The sequence below is a fragment of the Littorina saxatilis genome, linkage group LG8 (assembly GCF_037325665.1).
Source record: "Littorina saxatilis isolate snail1 linkage group LG8, US_GU_Lsax_2.0, whole genome shotgun sequence".
Taxonomy (NCBI): domain Eukaryota; kingdom Metazoa; phylum Mollusca; class Gastropoda; order Littorinimorpha; family Littorinidae; genus Littorina; species Littorina saxatilis.
In genome coordinates, this window is record NC_090252.1 from 9,660,977 (window position 1) to 9,682,508 (window position 21,532).

The 21,532-nt window shown below is 41.4% G+C and overlaps 3 protein-coding genes across 4 annotated transcripts in view; all 3 read left to right on the forward strand.

Moving 5' to 3' along the window:
* LOC138972737 (multidrug resistance-associated protein 1-like) overlaps positions 1-880 on the forward strand; it is a 58,325-nt gene extending 57,445 nt beyond the window's left edge. The window contains exon 34 of one of the 2 annotated variants that reach the window (XM_070345406.1): positions 76-880. In XM_070345406.1, coding sequence (XP_070201507.1) covers positions 76-187 — 112 coding nt within the window. In that variant the 3' untranslated portion in view covers positions 188-880. The remainder of the gene's footprint in view (positions 1-75) is intronic. The other variant, XM_070345404.1, reaches the window with a different exon arrangement.
* A 3,591-nt stretch (positions 881-4,471) lies between these two features.
* Positions 4,472-9,607, forward strand: LOC138972738 (uncharacterized). The gene is made up of 2 exons (XM_070345407.1): positions 4,472-6,089; positions 7,072-9,607. The coding sequence occupies exons 1-2, from the start codon at positions 5,099-5,101 to the stop codon at positions 8,016-8,018; spliced, it is 1,938 nt and encodes a 645-aa protein (XP_070201508.1). The 5' UTR covers positions 4,472-5,098; the 3' UTR covers positions 8,019-9,607.
* Positions 9,608-10,198: 591 nt separating this feature from the next.
* On the forward strand, positions 10,199-17,958 carry LOC138972739 (sericin-2-like). Its single transcript, XM_070345408.1, has 9 exons — positions 10,199-10,969; positions 11,473-11,617; positions 13,332-13,375; positions 13,692-13,917; positions 14,389-14,483; positions 15,049-15,274; positions 15,736-15,830; positions 16,396-16,621; positions 17,825-17,958. Exons 1-8 carry the CDS (start codon positions 10,935-10,937, stop codon positions 16,526-16,528), a joined length of 999 nt encoding a protein of 332 aa, XP_070201509.1. The 5' UTR covers positions 10,199-10,934; the 3' UTR covers positions 16,529-16,621; positions 17,825-17,958.
* Positions 17,959-21,532: the final 3,574 nt, after the last annotated feature.

Below are 21,532 nucleotides of genomic sequence, written 5' to 3' on the forward strand. Positions count from 1 at the left end.
AGTGATGGCGATTCTGCCAAATCTTTCTTCGCAAGGTGTGTGAATGCAAAGCTCATACCTGAAAATGTATTTCAGGATTGTGGTGATGGACAAGGGTCAGATACGAGAGTGCGACTCGCCCCAAGCTCTCCTCAACAACAAGAGTTCTATCTTCCATTCCATGGCCAGAGACGCTAGACTCGTGTGATGCCACAGTTTGCAAATTGACCACAAGAACAAATAACAATTGGAAAGAGTGGACATAACAAAACACAGCGAGTCAGTATTCTCAAGCATTAAACTCAGCTGCGTTTTTATTATTTTTTTAAATTAAATTTCACATTTATATCATTGAAATCGAGCATCAACAAAAAGCTGTTTTGCAAATTTATCAAAAGGATTGTTCATGTGATCTGAGCTTTGACTGAAAGTCTGTGGTCTGACGTATGGTTTGACAGCTAAAATATCACTGATCGTGTTAGTTTTGCCTTTATAGTTTAACTGATAGATCTGAATGACAGATTTCGTTGATAGATTTCTGATGTGTGATCCGTAAGCGAGCTGGTGTGTTGGGTGAATTGAAAAAAAGAGAAAGTCTGATGAATGATTTGAAAGCTGGACTTTGAAGACGTAGTATTCTGATAGAAACAACCTGATGAATGTTCTGTGTAAGTAGGCTTTACCTTACTATTCAGTATTCCGAACGGAAGACTTACTTGTGTTGGCTGGGGTAATGATCGGAAAGCAAGACATTAGATGTATGACAGCAATACTTTCTACTTTGTGATCTAATGAGTATAGCTGTTTTGAGAGAGAGAGAGAGAGAGAGAGAGAGAGAGAGAGAGAGAGAGAGAGAGAGAGAGAGAGAGAGAGAGAGAGAGAGAGAGAGAGAGAGAGAGAGAGAGAGAGAGAGAGAGAGAGAGAGAGGAGAGAAGAGAGAGAGAGAGAGAGAGAGAGAAGAGAGAGAGAGAGAGAGAGAGAGAGAGAGAGAGAGAGAGAGAGATTTAAATTGTTTGCGCACGACTTTCAGCATGTTGTCACGAAGCTCCTTTTGGTGGTACATTTATGTATATAAAATATATGAAATGTTTGTGGAACATTGTGTACATGTTTCTGATTTTTGGTTATATGGTTATGTGTATGTCTACAGAAAATAATTAGTCAGCAAAGTAGGGGTGTAAATCATTGTGTGTGTGTGTGCGTGTGTGTTAGTGTGTTACATGTAAACACAAGCAACTGAAGAAAGAAAAAAACTTGACTAAATGTAAAAACAAACAAGATACCTTAGTATATAAATATTTTATTTATTTTCTATTCATTACATGCGGTTTCATTTTCAAACATTTAACATTAAAAAGAACTAGTGCACCGTTCACTCCTTCGAATGAACTCCGTGCCGGAAACAAAACATAACAAGTCGCGTAAGACGAAATTACTACATTTAGTCAAGCTTTGGAACTCACAGAATGAAACTGAACGCACTGCATTTTTTCACAATGACCGTAGTCCGCCGCTCGTGCAAAAGGCAGTGAAATTAACGAGCCTGTTTAGCGCGGTAGTGGTTGCGCTGTACTGCATAGCACGCTTTTCTGTACCTCTCTTCGTTTTAACTTTCTGAGCGTGTTTTACATCCAAACATATATCTGTATGTTTTTGGAATCAGGAACCGACAAGGAATAAGATGAAATTGTTTTTAAGTCGATTTCGAACATTTTATTTTAATCATAATTTTTATATTTTGAATTTTCAGAGCTTGTTTTTAATCCGAATATAACATATTTATATGTTTTTGGAATCAGAACATGATGAAGAATAAGATTTTAATTACAATTTTTAGATTTTTAATGACCAAAGTCATTAATTAATTTTTAAGCCACCAAGCTGAAATGCAATACCAAAGTCCGGCCTTCGTCGAAGATTGCTTGGCCAAAATTTCAATCAATTTTATTGAAAAATGAGGGCGTGACAGTGCCGCCTCAACTTTTACAAGTCGCAAGGCGAAAATACAACATTCTAGTCAAGCTCACTCGAACTCACAGAATGAAAGTGAACGCATTGCATTTTTTCCGCAAGACCGTACACTCGTAGCATCGTCTGTCCACCGCTCGTGGCAAAGGCAGTGAAATTAACAATCCATAAAAACGCGGTTGCGCCTCAACTTTTACAAAATGCCGGATATGACGTCATTAATTTGATCAAAGACATTTATCGAAAAAATGAAAATAAAACATCTGGGAATATCATACCCAGGAACTCTCATGAACAATTTCATACAGATCGGTCCAGTAGTTTACCCTGAATCGCTCTACACACACACACACACACACACACACACACCACGACCCTCGTCTGGATTCCCCCCTCTTTGTTAAAACATTTAGTGAAAACTTGACTAAATGTAAAAAGCCGGATATGACGTCATCAAATACATACATCGAAAAAAAGAAAAAACGTCTGGGGATATCATACCCAGGAACTCTCATGTACAATTTCATAAAGATCGGTCCAGTAGTTTACTCTGAATCGCTCTACACACACACACACACACACACACAGGCAATCTACCGATATAACCCCGTCGGTTCAATCTTCAAATGGTTCAAAAGTGTACCGATTCGGGATTCTCGCTCAGTGTACCGATTCGGGATTCTCGCTCGAACCGGAATAGGTCCTCTAAAATTAGTAACGGGAAAACCAAGTTCAACAGCCCTCTATATATACTCCAGTTATAGCCCCGTCTGCTTCTTTCCGTCCATATACTTTTTAGTGGTGACGGGGCTATATCTGGAGTATATATATAGGGCCCTTAACATACTTCTCAAGTTAGTTATTACAAAATTTGATTTTTGGGACAAACTTAAATTTCCACTCAAAAGGGTTTGCTTTTTGGGGATAATATCATGCAGAGAGCAAGGGGGGGGGGGGGGGGGCGGGGTGGTACAAAGTGCGTCCGTAATGGCCGTTCTCAAAATAGCGGAACAGCGCCTGAAAATGATTATGGGCGGCCCTGTCCCTGCACAAGCCCATCAAATTCGCCCACTCCAAAACCACGACAGGGTAAAGCCCGTTCGTATAAACAAATGCTGCGACAATAAGTCGTTGAAAATGGACCAAATTTGGGGTCCAAAATAAGCGTCGAATGGTGTGTGGCCACCTGGTAGCTGGACGAACTATATCTTGAATATCCCTCCGGAGAACGTAAATTGTCCGGGTTCTGCTCACAGGAGCACTGCCGCTGTTCATGGCTATGTGTGACCACTGGCTAGGGACATGTGCTTTAAAAATGACGGACGTGCCCAATCAGGTGAAACGATTCATGGACTGATTTGACAAGGATGTGTGCGTGTGTGTGTGTGTGAGTGTGAGTGTGAGTGCGTGTGCGTGTACATCACACTGATACAACTTACGAGTGTCGGATGACGCCGACGCTTTCGCGCAACGGAAGGTCTTGAAGGGCCTTCTCCCGGACTTGAGTTTGGTGGTGGTAGGACCTGTAAAAAGTAAAACAATGTGTGTACTCTGATGAATGACTTGACGGGATATAATCGGAACTAGTCACGGAAAGAATGCTATTTTCAATTCATTCCGCTGAAATCATCTTTATCTTTCTTTATTTGGTGTGTGACGTAGTTTTCAACCACGAAGGTTATATCGCGACGGGCAGATGGGATAGAGCCACTTGTCAATTGTTTCTTGTTCACAAAAGCACTAATCAAAAATTTGCTCCAGGGGCTTGCAACGTATAGTACAATGTATTACCTTACTGGGAGAATGCAAGTTTCCAGTACAAAGGACTTAACATTTCTTACATACTGCTTGACTAAAATCTTTACAAAAATTGACTATATTCTATAACAAGAAACACTTAAATTAACAAGGGTAAAAAGAGAAACAGAATCCGTCAGTCGCCTCTTACGACATGCTGGGGAGCATCGGGTATATTCTTCCCCCTAACCCGCGGGGGGTAATCATCTTCATTCAATTATACTCACATGGTTATTCCAATCTATGCCCTGTGTGGTTGCGGCAGCTGCGTCAAGCGTGGGTGGATCCTCGAATTCAAATAATGTGTCAATGGCTTCAAGCTGAATGAGTTTTACGTTAAGTCGGATTGCACACGATCTAATCGCAAGTACAGTCACGGAAAGAATATCATGCATATTGTATGTGTGTGTGATAAAAACATACTATAATTATTATTGTATTGCCTCTTACATGTACGTGTATAGTCGGACACATCCCTTAGATCACTCAGGGTGATTTCAAAGTTGCTTGGGTAAGTCTGAAAAATCAAGTTGAAGTGAGATAAGGCGTTTGTGCGTTACGTGTTTAGAGTATGTCTTCGGTTTGGATAAACTATCCAATTAGCGTTTCATTGGTACGGTTTTAGATAATTAAAATTCTTTACTACCTGTGGAGAGAGTGTGGACGGTTCATCCGACTCCATGTCTGGGGCTTGTGGCGTTGCCTGCGGGCGAGATAATCATAAACAAATGGGTTTTTTTAGTCATTGGATACTATATACATATCTAGCTCTTCAAAACGGTCACTTACACTGTGCACTTCGTTCCGTTGAAAGTCATTATAATGCGCTTTACATAAAGTGGGAATGCATAGACAATATATTTTAAGGGGATGTGCGGGGGTGATTTTTGAGCTTTTGGGCAGATTTGGGCATTTAGACATTTTGACTGTTTGGAAAACTGTGGTCATTTTTCTTTCAATTTCTGCCGTTGATGTTGCATATACATGGTTTTTTTGTGTAATAAAAATAAATTCAATAAACCAACCCTCGCCTGATTGCGTTCATTTGTCCTGAACTTGCCTTATTATTGCCGATTTTCAACACCTTGATCAGCAAATTTGAGCAGACGACAGGGCGAACACTGCATGACGTTGCATGCTACATAGCCTCCCCTGTTTGCATGTGACCGTTGTTTCGTTATTTTCCGGACTACTTCGGCTCTAACGGAACATTGTCAATGTAGTTCAATCTACGCCAACTTCCTTATACGGAGAGTATGACGTACGATGCGATCTTGATTCGTTCAACCGGGGTCACGTGGTACAACAATGGCGCTTGTTTACAAGCAGTGAAAGTACACGCTCCTGTGCAAAAATGGTTCGCACCAAGCCATCAACAACCAGAGGAGCCCCAAAATCTACGAAAAAGAGGACAGATCAAGTGAAGAGTCAATGGAAGGCGAAGAAATCAGCGCAATCAGCTTCTGTGCTGACTGACGTGACAGAATTTGTGCCGGTTTTGGGGTCGTCTGCTAGTGCTACATTTTCCGCGTCGATTCCTTCAACTGAAAACATTCTCGGCACGAAGACAAGAAGTGAGTTCAAAAAAGAATCGTATGAGAGGTTTGTTTCCGGTGGAGTTGACACTAAGTCATCTGCTGCTACTGAAACCCTGGTAAAAACCCAGAGGGGTGTTGTAGACTTTGCCGAAGTAGACAGTATGGTTGCAAGTTTGTGCTGTCCACAGTGCAAAAACAAGTGCTTGTCTCTTTGCACAGACTCCAGACCAACAAGTGGCTTGGCAGTATTTGCCCAGGTGAACTGTTCTTCGTGCGAAGAGCCTGTGTATGAACAGTATCTGGCGACAAAATTTAAATCCAAGACAAAAGTGTTCGACATGAACAGACAGGCAGTGTATTCCTCGCTTGCTTGTGGACTGGGAGCCACCACATTCAGAAATTTCTGTGAAAACATGGATTTAGCTGGACTTCACCACAAGACCTTTCATACTCATGCCAGCCAACTATTCACACAACTAGAGGGATTCCGGAAGCATGTGTTCAGTGAGACTGTTGCATATGTTCGAGAAGTTCATGCAAGATACTGTGGCACTACTCTTGGTGTCGATGACACCCTGAACATTATTGTGAGCTATGATGGCACCTGGCTTACTCGTGGACACTCTTCGCACATTGGAGTTGGGTGTGCTGTGGACTTACTTACTGGACTCTGTGTTGATGCCCATGTCATGTGTACCTACTGCCAGGTGTGCGAGTCTACGGGGCAGAAGCTGTTTCAGGAAAAACCAGAGGAGTATGCGGCCTGGCTCGTGGACCACTTGGACAAGTGTGAGGTGAACTATAAAGGTAAATTATATTTGTTTGCACAGAAATATTTGAATAGAGTTTATTTCAAATTTAAGCAACTTACTCAAATATAGCAAATTACAAGTAAATGTAATAGTGATGAGTGGATATTATTTTCCATGCATTCCAGTGAAACTGAAAACCAAAACTAAAGGCATGGATGATGGATTACAAAAAAGCGTCATAAAGACAGATCATCAATTTATGATAATAATAATGAAAGTTGTAACACATGCATATATAAATCCAATTTTTAAGAATAGTTCAGGGCATGGGGGAGTGGATGTGTGTGATGAAAATAATAAGAAAACACACACAGATAGAGAGAGAGAGAGAGAGAGAGAGAGAGAGAGAGAGAGAGAGAGAGAGAGAGAGAGAGAGAGAGAGAGAGAGAGAGAGAGAGAGAGAGAGAGAGCTGTATTTACAGCATGAAGTGAGATTCACAAGTCTTCAGAATCAACGGGCTTAGAACAGAGGGAGCTAGTAGTGGTCAGGGGGTGGCAAATAGTTTACACATACATACATGTATACATGTGTGGCCACATACATACATGTACCGTATGTATGTGTGGCACAATACAAGTGTATTTAAAAATGTTCAAATAGTATCAATTGATGAATATTATGCTTAACGTTTACAATCTAACATGTTCAGTGCCACAATATAACATGTTCTCACCACTATTAATAGGTAACATGCGCCTTGAGTCGCCTTGTGGGGTGAGATACGTGCGCGATATAAATCCTCGTAAATAAATAAAAGTAAATAAATAAATAAATAAAAAAATACCTGCTGCTAGAAATTTAATATACAGTAATTTGGTAATTCCATGTTTATTTCAATTCTTTTCTGTATTAATTATAGTTGAAGTATTAGCTGTACAATGACTGTGAATAACACATGCGTGCACACACACACACACACACACTTAAAAAATACTCTGTTTGCAAATTACATTTCTTATTTTGTTCTTGTTTGCAGGCTCATCAGGGATGATGGAGGTGGAAGCAGCCCGTGTCATATGGCGTCGATCGGTGAACACCAACAAGCTTCGCTACACAACACTTCTGTCGGACGGTGACTCCAAGACTTTTACAGAGCTCAACGACATCAAGCCCTATGGTGAGGATATTCACATTGACAAGGAAGAGTGTGTGAACCATGTGAGTAAACGACTTGGTACAGCTCTTCGCAACATGGTGACAGACTGCCGAAAGCGAGGGGTGACTCTTGGTGGACGTGGAAGGGGTCAGCTGACAGGCAATGCCATACGCAAGCTACAGATTTACTACAACCGGGCAATTCGTAGCAACAAGGATGTGTGTAGCATGAAAAAAGCAATCATGGCATCACTGTACCATTGTTTTTCCACTGACGAAAATCCACAACATGAACTTTGTCCTGCTGGAGAGAGCTCGTGGTGTTTCTTTCAGGAAGCGCTGGCGAAGCACCAAGTTCCAGGTCCACACAAACACCTCATCCACACACCCCTCAATGAGGAGAAGTTAGCTGCACACCTGTTGCCCATTTATGAGAGACTTTCTGAAGAACACCTACTCAGCAGATGTGTTTCTGGCAAGACACAAAATGCCAATGAGTGTCTCCACAGCCTCATTTGGTCAAGATGTGCTAAGGACCACTTTGCTTCCCGCAGTCGTGTTGAGTTTGCAGTCTTGACTGCTATTAGAGAGTTCAACTTTGGACCTGCTGCTGCTGCCGACTCTGCCCAGTTCTTCGGATTCCAGACTGGACATCACATAAAGAGGCTTGGAGCAGCCAGGATGCACAAGAGGGTGCGGAACAGTCTGAAGGCTGTGAGAGACAAGCAAAGTAAAAGGAGAGACAAAGTGCGGGCAGCCAAGTCAAAGAGACTGGAAGAACTTGTTCAGCTGGAAGGTGGCCCTGCATATGCAGCAGGCATGTTCTAAGTTTTGACTATGTAAATGTTTTAACATAGACGGGGAATCGAGACGAGGGTCATGACTCATGGTGTGTTTGTGTATAAAGTGATTCCGAGGAAACTACTGGACCAATCTTGATAAAACTTAACATGAGAGTTCCTGAGTGCGATATCCCCAGATGTCTTTTTTCCATTTTTTGGAAAGATGTCTTTGATGACGTCATATCCGGATTTTTTTAGGCAGTTGAGGCAGCGCTCTAACACCCTAATTTTTCAACCAAATTGATTGCAATTTTGGTAAAGCAATCTTCGACGAAGTCCGGACTATGGTATTGCATTTCAGCTCAAAATTTTAAAAATAAAGTAATGAGTTTGCTTGTTAAGTTTGTCATTAAAATCTAATTTTTAGTAACAAAATAAACTTTGACTGCATTGCATTCCTCATTTTTTCCTGAATTCAAAAATATATAGATATGTCATGTTCACTCTAACAATGTGCTCAGAATTACAGAAAATAGGTTTAGTAAGTACTATACGGTCTCATGCTTTGCGGAGACGAGCGTGATCCGTCTCGGTATTGTTAGCCGAGACTATCTTAATGTATCTCGTAGTCTTGGCGATGACTGGTTTGTGGTGTTGATATTTAAGTTTCATACTGATTGACTAAATGTTTTTATATTGCTTCACGCGACTTGTCATTGTTATTGTGGTTAACATTATTCTCATATATATTGTGGTTATTGTACGCATATGTGCAATTAATGACTTGGGTACGTTTCGTAATTTGGAGCTAGCTTGTGTGTGTGTGTGTGTGTGTGTGTGTGTGTGTGTGAATGTGAACGTGAACGAGTGAGCGAGCTTTTTTTGGTGTGCATGCTGTAATTGGGAGTGTGTGTATGCATTGTTTGTAACTCGGGACAAACAATTTTCATAGTGTACTGCACATGTTTGAAATAACTTATGTTTTATGTCTTCCCTAACTTTTAAACTGTGTCTCTAAGGTGTGAAAGACATTCCTCAGTGTGGAATTTGGAGATACATGTATGTATTTTGAGTTTAATTACAACTATCAATGGTTTCAAAACAAATTGTGTGCGTTTTTGCCTTTTCCTCAGTTTGCATGTTTTGACATTTGGGAACGAAATGATTTCAAATCTACTGGTTAGATTTCTGTGAAATTCTGCATACTTGTACTTTTACATACTATCTACAGAGTTACCATTTGAATAATGAATCGGAAAAGAAATGTTGGCTTTACGATTTTTTTAATATTAAATTTTACGCAAAATTTCAACATTATGATAAAAAAATTTTTTTTTAAATAACTGTAATACTCACAGAAAAAATAAATGGTAAATCTGTAGATATGATCTAAATCTATATTTATGCAAAATATTGGACAGAAATCGAGCATTTGGATATGGAAAAAACGGTTCCTAAAATCCAATATGGCTGCTGTTTACTTTTCTGTTTCTATAGCAACGACATACACAATAAACAAACACATTAACATTTTTTAATTCAGAGACCATCAGTATTATAACAAAAGCGACACAAACAGTGCTGATCATCAGATATGGAAAATAGCGATTTGGCCCTCACATGGCCTTAAGGGTGTGTGTGTAGCTCCATTACATTCTACTTACAAGAGTCGGGAGACGGCGACGTCGCAGACGTTCATTGTCTTCTTGTTCCGGGGTGGTTGGGCCAGGTTCATGAAGTGTCGCTGGATCCTGGAATTGAAATAATGTTTCAATGACTTCAAACAGAATGTGTTTTTCACGTAAAGTGTGAATGCATGTAATTTAATTGAAACTAGTCACGGAAAGAATATCATGTATATTTTGAAAGGGTTTGAGTGCGAATGTGTGTGTGTGTGTGTGTGTGTGTCCCTCCATTACATTCTACTTACAAGAGTCGGGAGACGGCGACGTCTGTTCAGTGTGGGCAGACGTTCATCGTCTTCTTCTTGTTCCGGGGTGGTTGGGCCAGGTTCATGAAGTGTAGCTGGATCCTGGAATTGAAATAATGTTTCAATAACTTCAAACAGAATGTGTTTTACATAAAGTGTGAATGCATGTAATTTAATTGAAACTAGTCACGGAAAGAATATCATGTATATGTTGTAAGGGTTTGAGTGCGAATATGCGCATGTGTGTGTGTGTGTGTGTGTGTGTGTGTGTGTGTGTGTGTGTGTGCGTGTGTGAGCATACAAAACCCACCAACCAGGTTTATGTATATGTTTCACACAGTACCAACTCGGGCAAAAAAACAAGTGGGTTCCAAATTTTGAAACCCAGTTGTTTTATTCTTGATTCGTAACAACCAGGTTCCAAACGACTCAGAGAACAAGTTTTAGCTTGTGACCCAGTTTATTAATTTTGCGTACCCGTGTGTGAGCGGAGTGTAACGCAAATTCAGCTTACTTTTTCACACACCGACGGGAGATAACTCTATTTTCGATCTAGTTCGCTCCCTTTCCAGCTACAAAATGGCGCGACCGGCTCCCCGCCAAAAGTAAGCTAATTTCTTTTTATATATTTTCTGTATTTGGAGTGTTTTTTTGCAATCATGATTGTTTGAATCTTTGAAAACTGTTTGTTTCTTGTTGTTGTCAATCTTTTCATGACACACTGCATGCGCATTTGCGCTGTTAGAGTAGTGAATAAGTGATTGAAATCTACTGCATGGTCAAACACTGACTGTCTGTTCCAATAATAAGAGAATGTGTAACTTGAAAATTGTTAAAGTATAAAAGTCCAGTTCGATTAGTCCATCGACTCCATGGCGTACATCCTAAGTATACCCTGGAGTAATTGTCACAGAAAGTTGATAGTTGGCACTGTTTTTCAAGTCCACTGCACATCGGTTTTTGTTGTTGTTTTGTTTTGTTTTTTGCAGATTGGGGAGGAGTGACTGTTTAACAGCGAACTCCATATTTGAGATGTTAAAGTTCCAAAAATTAATCCGAGATAAAAGGTAAGAACCTGACATAGGGATATACATTGTGTATTAAACACAAATGTCACAAACAGGACAAAGTGACACTTGTTTGTTGAACTGAAGGGTGCCTCTCAGTCTAAGTAGGAGCTCTACAAAACGGTAAACCACCAGCCAAGGAATGTTTTTATACAATAGGGCACAATAAAAATGCAATGAAACTTTCAGGGCTGCTGAAACGAACTCGCCCGGTCGCCCGAGGCGACTAAAAATCTGTTCGGGCGACCAAAACTTTTAAAAGCACTCGCCGACCGGCGATCAAATTGTTTCGTCGTTCGCTATTTCAGTATTTGCGGTTTAGGCACAGTGCATTTCAGTCACAGTGGAACTGAAGATGAGAGCTGTTTGCATACAGTTTGACAAAATTTTCTTTATCCACCTTCCATTGTGGATGGTGAAGCCTTTCGAACTTGTGACGCCAACAACTTGTTTGTCGCTCTTTGTGCCGTCACAAGTGCTTATGACTCGGTTACACGTTTCAGTGAAGGAAGCCAGAGTCCGTTGAGCCAAAATCAGAGTCGGTCTGCCCCGAGCCAGCCTGCTGCAAGCCAGTCTGGGTCGAGTCAATCCAGTCCAAAGCGTGGTGTGAAGAGACGACTCATCATCCAAGACAAGTCTTCTGATGAGGTGGGTGATAATGATACCGATCCATTCCACCTTCTGTCTGATGACGAGGGAACCAAGGTTTTAGACAATGAGAAGGTACCGTAAAAGTCGACCTATAAGCCGCGACTTTTTTCTAATGAACAGACCCCTGCGGCTTATAACCCAGTGCAGAATAAGTAGGAATTTCTTCTTTTTTCTGAAATTTTGTTAAAAATCAGGGGGTGCGGCTTGTATTCAGGTGCGTCTTATAGGCCAACTTTTACGGTATGTGTGCTTTTAATTTGTAAATTTTATGTAAATGCCTAGGTTTTTTTCTTTCTTTTAGATATGGGATATAAATGTCCTAAGTAATCGATTTTATAAATAGCCCTTGACGCAGGACAGGTTTGTGGATTCACTAAAAGGCGATGCAAAGATTTAGGCTAGATGACTATATAAAGAAATAGGGGTCATTCTCAGGACTATGGCCCAAAAACGTGACATGTATGGAAATTCAGAGTTTGAAAGTCAATATTTTGGAATACTCAAGTCAATACATTTTGTCTCTTGCTTTCTTAGTTGAAGCTCATGTCCATCTTTTACTGTAACATTCATACGCGCTTCTTCAACTGTCTAAAATGGATATATCTAACAAAATGCACCGAAAATTGCATGTCACAATTGTGGTTTCCACTATATCTCATGAATGTGTTTCGACTGTCACTTTTCAGTTTACAAAATGTGATTGCACCACTCTTTTTGAGCGCAATAAATTGTAATTCAAGAAACAGACCCTGCAACTAATTATTGTTGCAACAAATGATTTTTTTCCATCCATGTTTTTAAACGATGCTCAGTCGCAACAAAAGAAACTAAAAAAAGGGACATTGTCCTGAGAATGACCCATAGTAATAAACATATCTAACATATTATTTGAAACGGTTGAAATATATCGAATTAATCAACATAACGTGTACAACATTGTCATCAATTTCACATCGATTTTAAATTGATTTTTAAATTGATAATTTACAAAAATGTTGGGTTTTTTGGGTGTGTGTTTCTGTGTAGCCGTGTCGCTTTGAGCCCAGCGAGCGGTAGGTTAGCAAGCTGCCAGAGCGCAGAGAGAGAGCAGCGCGCGCTATAGAATAGGCCTATAATATTAATAATAATCTGTGCAGTTTTTTCTGCGGTTCTTAGAAAAAAAAGTTTTGTTTTGCTTTACAGTGGCCATTCCAACATCGTGTCTGTGCCGCAAAGCATCAATCGACAATTGGCACCAAAACGCTATGAGTCATTGACTCATTGGCCCCCTCAGATTAAATTTCAATGGGCCATGATTTCATTGATCATTTATATAACTTGAAGAACACCGCCACGTTCATTTGTCTGGCACACTTGATTTGGGGCCACCCCTCACGTTAACATTCTGAGTAGGATTACTGTCCTGACTCATGTTTTGGTACTTTTTAGTTCGCGCGGCATCCGATATAGTGCACTGCTAGTGTGGTGGCGCATTGATGCCGAAAATCGATGTACCATTCAACTCATGGCAATAGTTTTTGATGGATCAGTTTCAATTTATATACGTCAGTGGCATAGGGCACGCGAGTAGACTGATCCATGCATTGAAAATCAATTTGACAGGAAAATCAGACAACGTAGTCTTATCTAGCAGCACACCACACTCACAGCATGAACCTGATACATGTAACATGATTTGTAATATGCTTTTTGATTGATTTATTTTTTTCAGAATTCCAACAGTATTCAACACGCCAGCTGTTCTTCCAGAAATAGGTGAGGAGCACGAGTCAGAAATATTACCCCGAACACTATCTTTGATACCGGTAGGACCGAGAGATAAAAACGTGGGACAGAAAAAAAAGAAAAAAAAATTGATCCTAAAATTAAGACAGTCCTAAGTCCGTCGTGCAACTCTCTGCTGGGGACATGATATTTTTAACTTGCATGCAAAGCAAAAGAGAGTCTATGTACTGATCCTAGTTGTCCGTCTGTCTGTAAAAACTTTTAACGTTGGATCTTTCTCAGACAACAACTTGTTTGTCGCTCTTTGTGCCGTCACAAGTACTAATGACTCGGTTACATGTTTCAGTGAGGAAAGCCAGAGTCATCCTCCGATGAGCCAAAATCAGAGTCGGTCTGCTGCGAGCCAGCCTGCTGCAAACCAGTCTGGGTCGAGTCAATCCAGTCCAAAGCGTGGTGTGAAGAGACGACTCATCACCCAAGACGATTCTTCTGATGAGGAGGGTGATAATGATACAGATCCATTCCACCTTCTGTCTGATGACGAGGGAACCAAGGTTTCAGACAATGAGAAGGTATTTGTGCTTTTAATTTGTAAATGTAAATGCCTAGGTTTTTTTTCTTTCTTTTAGATATGGCATAGAAATGTCCTAAGTAATAATAATAATATGTGCAGCTTTTTTCTGCGGTTCTTAGAAAAAACGTTTTGTATCAGGTTCATGCTGCGAGTGTGGTGTGCTGCTAGATAAGACTACGTTGTCTGATTTTCATGTCAAATTGATTTTCAATGCATGGATCAGTCTACTCGCAGGCCCTGTGTCACTGACGTATATAAATTCAAACTGCTCCATCAAAAACTATTGCCATGAGTTGAGTGCTCCAGTCAAAAGGTGGGTGAGGTGGGGGGAGGGGGAAGGGGGCTTCTACTGGAAGAGTTGTATCTTGATGCCAAAAATCGATGTACCATTCAACTCATTGCAATAGTTTTTGATGGATCCATGTAACATGATTTGTAATATGCTTTTTGATTGATTTATTTTTTTCAGAATTCCAAACCGCAAACAGTGAGCCAATCCAGTCCAAAGCGTTTTCAGAATTCCAACAGTATTCAACACGCCAGCTGTTCTTCTTCCAGAAATAGGTGAGGAGCACGAGTCAGAAATATTACCCCAAACACTATCTTTGCTAAGGTCCTGCAGCGAGTTGCACGACGGACTTAGGACTGTCCTAATTTTAGGACTATAAAAATGGACACGCTTTTCTTGGTTAACAGTAAAGAAAACGTTATTATAAGTCGACCACAGTGGCTTTTAGGCACTTTGAACAATGCCAGCAGCAAGCACAGGTACGAACAGATTAAATCCTACCGGTAGGACCGAGAGAAAAAACCGATCCTAAAATTAAGACAGTCCTAAGTCCGTCGTGCAACTCGCTGCTGGGGACATGATATTTTTAACTTGCCTGCAAAGCAAAAGAGAGTCTATGTACTGACCCTAGTTGTCCGTCTGTCTGTAAAAACTTTTAACGTTGGATCTTTCTCAGACACTATTAAAAGTCTATCAACACCCATTGTGACATGCTAGTGTATGATCACAAGACCTCAAAACACCTTTAATTGGGGAAGCCTTTCGAACTTGTGATGCCAACAACTTGTTTGTCGCTCTTTGTGCCGTCCCAAGTACTTATGACTCGGTTACACGTTTCAGTGAGGGAAGTCAGAGTCATCCTCCGTTGAGCCAAAATCACAGTCGGTCTGCTCCGAGCCAGCCTGCTGCAAGCCAGTCTGGGTCGAGCCAATCCAGTCCAAAGCGTGGTGTGAAGAGACGACTCATCATCCAAGACGATTCTTCTGATGAGGAGGGTGATAATGATACAGATCCATTCCACCTTCTGTCTGATGACGAGGGAACCAAGGTTTCAGACAATGAGAAGGTATGTGTGCTTTTAATTTGTAAATGTAAATGCCTAGGTTTTTTTCTTTCTTTTAGATATGGCATAGAAATGTCCTAAGTAATAATAATAATATGTGCAGCTTTTTTCTGCGGTTCTTAGAAAAAACGTTTTGTATCAGGTTCATGCTGCGAGTGTGGTGTGCTGCTAGATAAGACTACGTTGTCTGATTTTCATGTCAAATTGATTTTCAATGCATGACTCGCAGGCCCTGTGTCACTGACGTATATAAATTCAAACTGCTCCATCAAAAACTATTGCCATGAGTTGAGTGCTCCAGTCAAAAGGTGGGTGAGGTGGGGGGAGGGGGGAGGGGGCTTCTACTGGAAGAGTTGTATCTTGATGCCAAAAATCGATGTACCATTCAACTCATTGCAATAGTTTTTGATGGATCCATGTAACATGATTTGTAATATGCTTTTTGATTGATTTATTTTTTTCAGAATTCCAAACCGCAAACAGTGAGCCAATCCAGTCCAAAGCGTTTTCAGAATTCCAACAGTATTCAACACGCCAGCTGTTCTTCTTCCAGAAATAGGTGAGGAGCACGAGTCAGAAATATTACCCCAAACACTATCTTTGCTAAGGTCCTGCAGCGAGTTGCACGACGGACTTAGGACTGTCCTAATTTTAGGACTATAAAAATGGACACACTTTTCTTGGTTAACAGTAAAGAAAACGTTATTATAAGTCGACCACAGTGGCTTTTAGGCACTTTGAACAATGCCAGCAGCAAGCACAGGTACGAACAGATTAAATCCTACCGGTAGGACCGAGAGAAAAAACCGATCCTAAAATTAAGACAGTCCTAAGTCCGTCGTGCAACTCGCTGCTGGGGACATGATATTTTTAACTTGCCTGCAAAGCAAAAGAGAGTCTATGTACTGACCCTAGTTGTCCGTCTGTCTGTAAAAACGTTTAACGTTGGATCTTTCTCAGACACTATTAAAAGTCTATCAACACCCAATGTGACATGCTAGTGTATGATCACAAGACCTCAAAACACCTTTAATTGGGGAAGCCTTTCGAACTTGTGATGCCAACAACTTGTTTGTCGCTCTTTGTGCCGTCCCAAGTACTTATGACTCGGTTACACGTTTCAGTGAGGGAAGTCAGAGTCATCCTCCGTTGAGCCAAAATCACAGTCGGTCTGCTCCGAGCCAGCCTGCTGCAAGCCAGTCTGGGTCGAGCCAATCCAGTCCAAAGCGTGGTGTGAAGAGACGACTCATCATTTAAGACGATTCTTCTGATGAGGAGGGTGATAATGATACCGATCCATTCCACCTTCTGTCTGATGACGAGGGAACCAAGGTTTCAGACAATGAGAAGGTATGTGTGCTTTTAATTTGTAAATGCCTAGGTTTTTTTTTTTCTTTTAGATATGGCATATAAATGTCCTAAGAATTAATAATAATATGTGCAGCTTATTTTTTGCGGTTCTTAGAAAAAACGTTTTGTTTTGCTTTACAGTGGCCATTCTGGTTCGCCACCAACATTTTGTCTGTGCCGCAAAGCATCAATCGACAATTGGCACCAAAACGCTATGGGTCATTGACTCATTAGCCCCGTCAGATTAAATTTCAATGGGCCATGATTTCATTGGTCATTTTTATAACTTGAAGAACACCGCCACGTTCATTTGTCTGGCACACTTGATTTGGGGCCACCCCTCACGTTAACATTCTGAGTAGGATTTTCGGTTTCGGTACTTTTTAGTTCGGGCGGCATCCAATTTAGTGCATTGCTAGTGTGGTGGCGCATTGATAATAATAATATAATAATAAGGAGATTTATATCGCGCTCATATCTCACCGCAAGGCGACTCAAGGCGCACTCGTACACATTTATACACATGCTCACGCAAGGCTTTCACTCCAACAATCAACCAAAAACCAACCATAACAACAAACACATTAGGAAAAAGCGGGGGGAGTGGTGCCGAGCCACACATCACTACGGACATCCCCGGGGGGGGTGGGGTGGCAAGCCAGACATCATTACCTCACCCCCGGGAGGGGTTGTTGGGGGGGGGGGGAGAGGGGGTGCCGAGCCAGACATCACTCTACGGACACCCCCGGGAGGGATGGGTGGGGGGGGGTGGGAGAGGGGGTGCCGAGCCAGACATCACTAAGGACACCCCCGGGAGGGATGGGTGGGGGAGGGGTGCTGAGCCAAGCATCACATCGGGCACCACCGGGGTCCCTGGGAGGGCCAATAGTAGGGCCAAAAGTGCTCCAGTCAGGGTTTTGGGGAGGGGGGGGGGGGGGGGGGGGGGTACTGGAAGAGTTGTGTCTTGATGCCGAAAATCGATGTACCATTCAACTCATGGCAATAGTTTTTGATGGGTCAGTTTGAATTTATATACGTCAGTGGCATAGGGCGCGCGAGTAGACTGATCCATGCATTGAAAATCAATTTGACATGAAAATCAGACAACGTAGTCTTATCTAGCAGCACACCACACTCACAGCATGAACCTGATACATGTAACATGATTTGTAATATGCTTTTTGATTGATTTATTTTTTTTAGAATTCCAAACCGCAAACAGCGAGCCAATCCAGTCCAAAGCGTGGTGTGAAGAGACGACTCGTCATCCAAGACGATTCTTCTGATGAGGAGGGTGATAATAATACCAATCCATTCCACCTTCTGTCTGATGACGAGGGAACCAAGGTTTCAGACAATGAGAAGGTATGTGTGCTTTTAATTTGTAAATGTAAATGCCTAGGTTTTTTTCTTCTTTTACATTAGGCATATAAATGTCCTTAATAATAATAATATGTGCAGTTTTTTCTGCGATTCTTAGAAAAAAACGTTTTGTTTTGCTTTACAGTGGCCATTCTGGTTCGCCAACAACATCTTGTCTGTGCCGCAAAGCATCAATCGACAATTGGCACCAAAACGCTATGGGTCATTGACTCATTGGCCCCCTCAGATTACATTTCTATGGGCCATGATTTCGTTAGTCATTTATATATCTTGAAGAACACCGCACGTTCATTTGTCTGGCACACTTGATTTGGGGCCACCCCTCACGTTAACATTCTGAGTAGGATTACTGTCCAGACTCATGTTTTGGTACTTTTTAGTTCGCGCGGCATCCGATATAGTGCACTGCTAGTGTGGTGGCGCATTGATGCCGAAAATCGATGTACCATTCAACTCATGGCAATAGTTTTTGATGGATCAGTTTCAATTTATATAAGTCAGTGACAGGGCGCGCGAGTAGACTGATCCATGCATTGAAAATCAATTTGACATGAAAATCAGACAACGTAGTCTTATCTAGCAGCACACCACACTCACAGCATGAACCTGATACATGTAACATGATTTGTAATATGCTTTTTGATTGATTTATTTTTTTCAGAATTCCAACAGTATTCAACACGCCAGCTGTTCTTCCAGAAATAGGTGAGGAGCATGAGTCAGAAATATTACCCCGAACACCTCTTGTAAATACTGTACAGTCATGTAAATATCTTGTACAGTCATGTCGGTTGTCGGCTTGTCTGTCGATTGACTGTGTTGTTGTTTCTGGTACGTGCTGAAGCGTGCGCATGCGGATGAAAGGTGAGTTATTGTAGGCTGCGCTAGCAGTCTATGTATATGAGATAGACGCATTATAAATATCCTAATTATTATTATTATTATTGACTCACATGCGAAGCAAAAGTGAGTCTATGTACTCGCCCGTGTCGTCCGTCCGGGCGGGCGGGCGTAGAAAACTTTAAAATGTTGGACTTTTCTCGGACACTACTAAACCTAGAAACACCAAATCTGGCATGATGGTGTATGCTGACAAGGCCTGAAGAAACATACATTGTCACTTGACCTTGCATCAAGGTCAAGGTCACAGGGGCGTTAAATGTTGTCTCAAAAACAGTCATTTATCACATTTTCTCAATTTTCTCCCATGTTATTGTAGTGCACTTGAAAACGGTGAAAATTTGATATAAGGAAAACGGTCAAATTGACATGTTGCTCACACATTTTTATCAGTAAACTTTTGTGTATGGAATTTCTTTGATGAATGTGATAGTATTAAAAAGACCAAATAAAAAATAATGGTTTAGAATAATAAATAAAATTATTTCAGTGTGAACAGCAGATTCATGAACCATAAGCCTAATACAGAGACATATTATGTCACTATGACCTCACTTCCTGTCAATATGGCCGCTTTCCTTGCTCTGTTGGATTTCAAAATGAAATGAAATCAGGATTTAGAAGATATTTACCAGCCCCTTAGCTTTATTCATTATTGTAAAAGCATGTGAGACGTGTGGGCCTTGCCCTTCTTGTTATTATTATAATTTGAATTTTTTTCCAGGTGTTCTACTTCCAGCAGTAGATGTTCACCATCAGCATCAGCTGTTTCCGACAGCTGTAACACAGATTCTGATGAGAGTACAGAGTATCCAGCCTTACAAAAAGCAAATGTGGGGAAGGAGGTTGGTAAAGGGTCCAAAAAGCATTGTTGTATGTATTGTGAAAAGTTCAATACCAAAATGTCTACACACTTGCAGAGGGTACACAAAGATGAGGTACAGGTTGCCCAAATCCTAGCACTGAAAAAAGGTGACCCCAAACGCAGACAGGCATTCATTCAACTGCAGGATCAAGGAGACTTTAATCACAACGTGCGAGTGCTATCCAATAAACAGAAGGGTTCTCAGGAAGCAAATTTAATTCTAAAGTACCAACAACAAAAGAGCAACAGAGCCCAGTCTGACTATTTGGCTTGTCCACACTGCAAAGCATTGTATCAAAAACACTTTTTGTCCAGACATGAAACACGCTGTGCACAGAAAGTTGATGGGAAAAAAATGAAGAGGGGACAGTGTTCCTTTGTAGGACGGATGCTGCTGCCATTGCCTGAAAACGTGAGTGAAGGCTTCTTCAAGGCAGTGATTGCAAGAATGAGAGATGACGACATTGCCAGGATCGTCAAGGGGGATTCTCTCATATTGAAGTATGGTGAAAGAGTTTTCATGAGAAGAGACACTGAAGAACATACTTCAGCTCAAGTCAGTTCACGTCTTCGAGAACTCGCCAGGCTTGTTCAGGTTTTGAGACAGAACACACACATGAACATTTCCAGACTGTCGCAGGCTTTGGATCCTGAACATTTCGATGTTTTGATAGCAGCCGTTCGCAGTCTTGGCCAATACAGTGGTTCTTCCAACATGTGCAAGAAAGGGTCATTAGTGTTGAAAGTGGGGCACAGTTTGAGGAAATGCAATCAGATTGCCAGAGCTGAGGCAATAAAAAACAACGACAAGGAGTCTTTGGACAAAAGCCAGAGATTTGAATCTCTTTTTGAAAGTGATTGGTTTGATCGTGTATCAGCATCTGCAAACCAGTCTGTCCAGCGGGCAAGAATGAACAAACCGAAACTGCTACCCTCATTGGACGACGTGGAAAAGGTGAATCTCCTGGTGGAGAAAGATCTCAAATCTGAAGATTATCCAGTTTTGGCCAAAGCAGTTCTGGTCAGTGTCACGGTGTTCAACCGCAAGCGTGGGGGTGAAGTTCAACGGATGAAAGTTAAAGACTTTGAGAAGGTTAGGAATTCAAAAATGTCGACTCCTGATCCTCTTGTACTCCAGAACCTGACAGCCTCAGAAAAAAAGCTGGTGAAAGTGTTGCATCGTGTGGAGATCAGGGGCAAGTTTAACAGGCCGGTGCCAATTCTGTTGACGCCACTGATGGTAGAGAGCATCAAGCGACTGCTTGCTATTCGAGGACTGCTGGGGTTAGTCAGTCAATACCTTTTTGTCTCAGAATCAGGAGAAAAACCGTATCGGGGGACAAAGGCTATCAAAGACTATGCTGTCAAAGCCAAGGTCTCAGATACATGTCTTTTCACTGCCACACATTTGCGCAAACAGCTGGCAACGCTCAGCCAAGCAATGGCAATTTCGAAATTCAATCAGGATCAGTTGGCCACATTTTTAGGCCATGACATTCGGGTGCACAGGGGCATATATCGCCAACCGCTTGAAGTCATTGAAAAATCGAAAGTCGCAAGTTTCCTGTTCAGAGTGAACAAAGGGATATCTGTGAATCTGAAGGATTTGCCTAGCAATGAAGACGAAGACATTGATGTTGACAGTTCAGATTCGGAAGAAGAGAAATCAATTGAGGGCAGCAAACAGAAATCACAAGAAGATTCTCAGACTTGCAACAAACGAGTTTCTCCACAGGGCAGTCAGAAAAAAACCTTGCAGATTG